We start from the raw sequence: 6,926 nt of genomic DNA on the forward strand, positions 1-6,926 counted from the left end.
GCTGTGTGCTCCCATAAAGATGTTCAGTCTCAGAAAGCTTAGGGAGGGTCGCTATGAGTCAGCGCGGATGTAATGGCAGTGGGCTTGGGTTGGGTTTGATCGGGCCTAAGTGAACAAGTGAGATTGGACCTGGGGTGGCCTGAAAGGTTGAGGGGGGTGGTGAGCAGTGTAAGAGCAGCAGGCCAAGGGTGGAAAGTCCTCATGCAATGAACAAAGGACTCGCTGGGACCGCTCGCTGGAAGGACACCTGCTTGGACAAGGGACAGGGTGGAGGGCCCTGGGGCCTGGCTCATGTGCTCAATGCCCGGAGGCTTCTCCCAGCTCTGCAGAACTCCTTCTGAATGCTAGGCCTATCCCAGAGGCCAGAGCCTGTGGAACCTGATGAGATGCGAGAGGCATCAGCTGAACATGGGCTATTTGGGGGGTGAGTCTGACTCCCAAATCATACATTCATCTCGACAAAGTTACCGGGTTTGAAGGCTGGCAGGAAAACCCTCCCTTTCCAAGTTCCTGTAAGTAGCACCCAAATCGTGCACACCTATGAAAATCCTTTAAAAGGGGAACAGCCACAACCTGTCGCCCACCACCTCATTGTATGTGTGTGTGTGAACACTCATTTATGTGATTAATTTCGGCTTCTTAAAAACCTAACACCTTGAAACGCCAGCCCTGCTCATGAGTAATTATTTATAAACAGTGCCATAAAAGGCTGCTCAACTGCCAGGAGTGATCAACTTCTTCCCACCACTTCAAAGGAAATCAAAAAACCTTTCCATCCACAGATCCTTTTGAGGTTTAACGAGGAGCGTGATTTAAAATTCACAAGAAAACCCTTAGGTATTGGAGCTCTAATACACAGCTTTCTTGGACAAACGTTTGATAAAAAAACGAAACATACCATTATCCACACCATCATCTGCTTTAATATTGCCCAGGGCTACTATAAATACCCACTTTGTACCAAATCTGCTTTTCTCATGGCGACGGGGCTGCCAGCTCGTGTGTCTGTGCCCCCACTCACCCACCCCGCCCCTTGCTCCCTGGTACGTGTTCTCTCCCCTGTGCTGATCACTGGCCACGTCCATCGCTGGGGCAGCAGTGGGGGTGGGGGTCAGCTCAATGCCCACACCCGGTGCCTGGAAGAGCCGATGGCTCCCAGTGAGCACAGGCCATCTGTCGGCTTCGAAGGAGGCACTGGAGTTGGAAGCAGCAGCCCAGGGGAAGGGAACTATACGGAGGATGTCAAAGGTCGTCAGCTCAGTCACTGTCTGCCTTAGGATGCTCTCCGAGCACCTGGATTCTCTGTTACAACCTAAGAAGACCAAACTCTTCCCAGACTTCCTCGTCCGAAGCAAGGTCCCCACCCCTGCCTGCCCCCCATTCCCCAGGCTCTGCTGGAGCTGTCGGGCGAGGCCGGGGCAAGCAGAAAGAAATGTTTCTTATGTTTATTCAAGCAGTTGGAACTTGCGCCAACGGACAGACATAAAGGAAGGTGGTAAACAAATAACACCTCAAACTGGTGGTTATTGAGATCTGATCATTATTCCCTGGACCAGCCTCCAGGCCCAAGGACCACACTACAGCTATTCAGGTGGACAGATGAGAGGCCTGCTCAGTCAGACGCTAAAACCGGGCTGGGCTGGTTTCTTGGCCCCTGCTGGAGACCCACTGAACAGGTGCGGTGTGGAGAAGAGAGAGAGGCGGGGAGCTGCTTTGGGAAAAGCAGGAGGCCCGGGAATGAAGGGGAAGGCCTGGCAAAGAGGGCACTGGGCGGTGGTGAAGGTCAGGAGGCGGGTGATGGAGGGGGCTGTAAACCTAGCCGCCCAGGACAGCTGTCCAGCCAACACTGGCCACATTCCAACCCCAATAGAAAGAGAACATCTGAATTTCTAAACACCTCCTAGTGTAGACAGTTAGGCACTGAAAAAAACAAAAAACAGAGGAGCAAGCTCAAACTAAGAAAAAGTGGACCTAACGCCCCTCGGTCAGACCAGTCCCATGAACGGGTGAGGTCCTGGGGCGACCTAGTTTCTGACAGTTCACAAAGCGGCCTTATTGTCCAGTGCAGTTCTGAACGCAGAAAAGTCTCACTGAGCTCCGCATGGACGGAATCTCGACATGCAATGCCCTGGGCCCAGCCAGGACGTGGCAGCGTCCTTCCTGCAGCCCACCTCCTTCCTTGCGGAACCAGACACAGGGGTACAGGAGGCCCGGGGGGACTGAGGGATTGCTTACTGCTTTCTGCACGGGGGAATTTTGAGGAGCAATGAACAGAAGAAGGAATTTCTGCGAATTGGGTTCATTTTACTTTTCTTTCTTGCACTTTAACCTTTATTTGGCTTGACTTTGCCCTCACTTTACTCTCATTCTCAACTTCCCTTTCCCTGCGGTTAGCTCTCCTTGTACTTCCCTGCGCTGCACTTGGCTCTGGCTGTGACTTGGCTCGTTGGCTTTGGGTTTGATGTCACTGTCCTTTGCTTTGCTCTTTTACCTTAAGTGAACCCTTTCATCCACTCTCCACTCTCCTTCCTTGTTCTTAGGCTTCCACTTCCCTATCTCTCTGCACAAATGCCCACCGGACTTACGCTGGCCTCGGCCACGTGTGTGTATGTGGTCACGGAAGCGGTAAAAGGGTGCTGACCGGACTCAGAATGCTCAGACGAGAGCCCGGGGTTCGGATGGGGAGGGCAAAGACACAGCTTCTGTTTGAGCAAATGCAGTCTGAGTGGGCGGGCTCCAGGGCGTGAGGTGTGGCTGCCGCAGAAAGGCCCACCCACACGGGGAGGGTGGGCAGAACAGGGGGATGGAAGAGACACTTCCCCAGGAAGCAGACACTTTCTACAGAGCCAAGTAGATCACCCTGGGAAGGAGGGCTGAGGAAAAGGTATGTTGGAGAGGGATTCTCCTGGTCTACCCAGGTCCACCTGGGGCAGCTGCATGAGGGGATGGGATGTGCCCTTTGGGCTTCCAAGTGGCGCTTCCAGACACTGGGTCTCCCTGGCAGCTCACCCAGGATGGGAGCCATGTAGCATGTGGCAAACCAACTGGGGAGGGGAGAGTGAGACGCCAGCTTCCCTGCTCTAGCTGTGGGGCTAGCCCACCTGCCCTCAGGCTGAAGTTTGGGCAACTTGGGAACTAATGACCGCATGCCAGAGAGAGCTTGAGGGGACACGGGCTGGGATTGGAACAAATACGACCTGAGTCCATGAGTCACCCTGAGGTTTGAATGTGAATGGCATGCCCGAAGGATCTCCTCCTCCTGTAGAGAGTTCCAACCATGGAAACTCACAGGGGCAGTTTTACGGGACCCTGTCCTGTAGGGTCACTGTCAGTCAGAATCGATGCCAGGCAGGAAGTTCGGTTTCATTTGGGTGCACCACAAGATTCGGACCTATCCAGGTTGTCAGAGCTGCCCCCACACTGCCGTGCCCTCCCGGTGGCTGGTGCGTTCCCAGGCGTCCCCAGAATGAAGCGGGTCCTGGAGTTGCAGGAAGGGGCCCACCATGTACATACCGTTGTCGTTGTCACGATGCAGGTGGTCGATGATGAAGGCGATGGTGTCGCTGGGCTTGTAGATGAGAAGCTGCTCCAGGATAGCCTGCAGACACAGGGCAGACACGCCGCTGGTTAACGCTCCATGTGGACACCCAGGACCTTGTGGCCTGCCACGGACACCACTGATGAGGCCTCACCTCCTCTAAAACAAAAACCAAGCTCATGGCATGAAGTTGATTCTGGCTCACAGCAAGCCTGTCGGACAGGGCACACTGGACCTGTGGCTTTCCCCTTTGGAGATGGAATGGATGGTCGTTTCAAACTGCTGGCTTTGTGCTTAGCAGCCCAATGAGTAAAGATACACCACCAGGGATTCTCATCTAACAGTCAAAACAAAACAAGCAGCTCACTGCCCTCTCGGGTCAATTTCCGATTCACAGAGACTCTACAGGACAGGATAGAACTGCCCCGTGGGTTTCCAAGTCTGTAACTCTTTATGGAAGTACAAAGCTTCATTTTTCTCTCGAGGAATCTCATTACACCACCACACACACCTTCAACGTAGAACCCTGCCCTGGCTGCCATCTGCTTGGGTCCCCATGAGCAGAGGCAGGAAGGATGCCAGAAGGGTGTTGGTGGGAGGCACCTGGAGAGGCAGAGGTGGAGTGATTGTGCCCTGACTCAGCAGTGGGCACCCCCAGGACCTTCTCCCCTCTGGGCCTCCCAGACAAGCCTTCCTGGGTCTTCCTCGTGCACCTTGCTCAATACCACCTCACAAATCTAGCCTGGCTATGCCCTCAGCTTGGAACAGCTTGTCCTCATTCTTCTCCTGGCAAATTCTACTCTGTCCTCGGTCTCGGCGGAAGCGGACTGTCCTGACTGCAGGCACGAGGGAAAAGCCCTGTCCTTCACTCTGCAGACCCCATGACTTCCCCTTGGTAGTTGCCACCCATTGTCCTCGGCTGTCTTGGCCACTTTCTCCCACCAGACTGAGTTCTATGGGCCTCACTGTCTACCGGAGCTCTCCAGTACCCCAGTGCCTAGGTGCCCATGCAGATGTTTCCTGGGGGACATGACCATTTGTCTTATGTCCAGACAGACTGGGACAGAACACTTACACGTCAAGTATCCAAATAATCCTGGAATATTCTGCCCATGTGAGCCAATTCAGCACACATTAATGCACAATTCCTTTACCATCTTCATTAGTCCCAGCCCTGATGGCATAGTGGGTTGTCCTGCTAACCACAAGGTCGGCAGTTTGAAACCACCAGCCGCCCCATCAAGAGTCACAGTCTTAGAAACCTATGTGGGGCAGTTCTACTCTGTCCTGTAGGGCTGCTGTGAATTGGAATCAACTCAATGGCAGCGAGATTAAGGGAAAGCAAGGAGCCCTGGGGGCGCCATAGGTTGGGCTGACTTCAAGGTCGATGGTTCAAGGTCATGACATTCTGTCAGGAAAAGACCAGCTTGTCTACTCCCATAAAGCCGTACAGTCTTGGAGACGCCATATAGGGTTGCTACGATTGAAATCAACTCACGGTAGGTGGGCTTGAATTTTGGGTGCTTATTTTATCAGTAAAAGGTGGTTCCAGAGTTTGAGAACAAATCGCGCAGAAATGAAATGCTGAAGCTGCTAGGAGCTGTACTGCTCTCATGAGGCGCATCCCTCCGCTCTAGGACAAGCAGGGGGTGAATGTAGCCCTTGTAGGGCAAAGGGAGTGTGGGGCAGTAAGAAGAACAACAGATTACAACCCCTGCTTTGCATACCACCAGCAAGTCCTTCCCCTCTCCGGACCTCAGCCTCCCCACCTGTTAAATGACAAGGTTAGACTAACTCATTCCTCATACACCACCTTGGATACCTTGAACTGGTACAAAACCAAGCTCACTGCTATCACGCCGACTCATAGCGACCTGTAGGACAGTGTAGAATGACCCCTGTGGGTTTCCAAGGCTGTAACTGTTTGTCTCCCAAAACCATTTTATTGGGAGCTAATAGAGACATCATATCGTTCCATAGTTCAATTGCATCGAGCGGTTTTGTACAACTGCTCCCACAATCAGTTTCAGAACATTCTTTTCCTTCTTGAACTCCTTGACGTCAGCTCCCTTTTACCTCCTACCACCACTGTACCCCTCGGCTCTCCAGAAACCCTAATTCTATATGCTGTCCCTATAGTTTCATCAGTCCTGGGTTTCATATACTGAAAAACAGAAGAACAAAAATTCAAGAGGGTCACCCCCAAAGACCAAAAACATCTGAGATAAACCCCAATATGAAGAACAACAAAATACAGAAAATGGTGAAAACCCCATCAGGCTCAATGTACAGCAGAGTGGGGATCAACTGTCAAGGCTCAAACAGTTCGAGTCAGGCTTATCAGTTTGATCTTCCGTAGTCATCTCTCCCAGGCACGCCGGTAACCAGCTTCTTCTCACCCCTCTATTATGGATAGAGGGAGACCACTAGAGGCTCATTTCCTATGTAGTTCCCACACATGTATGTTGGGCTCCCACTGTCATCCATAGCCTTCTGCAAACCAGATTCTCACCATTTAGACTCTGATACCATTCCCTCCTTGGTCACTGGTGTTGGTGTGTTTCTTCCATGTGGATTTGGTTGGCATCTCACTTAGATGACTGCTTGTTCGGAGACAATCCTTTAAGACCCCAGGTGTTATTTTATCTGATAGCCGGGCACCGTCTAATTTCTTCACCACACTTTGCTGTAGCACCCATATCGCCTATGTTCCCTTCCTGGGAGCAAGTAGCCAGCAAGGCCATGAGGTAAGAACTAATTGTTCTTAAGTTGGAGCTAGGAATTAGTGGGAGCCCCAAACCCATTCCCTGATCTATGTTTTTAATCTGCCTGTGGCTCCCTTTACAAACCTCCTTGTTAATTTAGGGTACTGAGTCTTATTGATCATCTCCTTGGGACAGAAAGATCTTCTGTTAATATTTACCACCTTTGATTAGTCCCTGGTACTAATTTTTTAAAGCCCTGTTGAGAGAGGGCTATTGAGCCAGTGTAGGCTAACTCCATATCACAGTACCTGAATTATTCACTTGTACAGAATCAATCCTTTCCTGGCTGGACACTATTTACGCAAGCAATGGGAGTCAGTCGTCAGGGAAATGTTACAATAGTATTCGCTGAGAATGTCCATCACAGGTTTGCCGGAATAATATATATCTTAATACCACATACAGGGCATTGATATAGCCTATCCACGGTTCCACAATCTTGCATAGCTGCCTTCTGCTTCCTCGGCCACCATGGACTTTCAGTCTTAAGTCCTCAGGTTACAAGTGTGTCTGAGGTAGAGGCCAGTTCACCCAATGAAGTGTCTGCATCAGATCTCACTGATGCAGCTGAGGCTGTAACGCTTTATGAGTAGAAAGCCTCACCTTTCTCCCAGGGATCGGCT

General features: G+C 51.5%; 1 protein-coding gene across 1 annotated transcript in view; it reads right to left on the minus strand.

The window, feature by feature from the left end:
* Nucleotides 1-6,926, minus strand: part of AK8 (adenylate kinase 8) — a 174,143-nt gene that overhangs the window by 162,901 nt on the left and 4,316 nt on the right. Inside the window, exon 2 of the mRNA XM_004713319.2 lies at nucleotides 3,514-3,598. Within this exon, the coding sequence (XP_004713376.1) occupies nucleotides 3,514-3,598 (85 nt within the window). The remainder of the gene's footprint in view (nucleotides 1-3,513; nucleotides 3,599-6,926) is intronic.

This window comes from Echinops telfairi, unplaced genomic scaffold (assembly GCF_000313985.2).
Source record: "Echinops telfairi isolate 266 unplaced genomic scaffold, ASM31398v2 ScPeMD7_22;HRSCAF=79, whole genome shotgun sequence".
In the NCBI taxonomy this organism is placed as follows: Eukaryota; Metazoa; Chordata; class Mammalia; order Afrosoricida; family Tenrecidae; genus Echinops; species Echinops telfairi.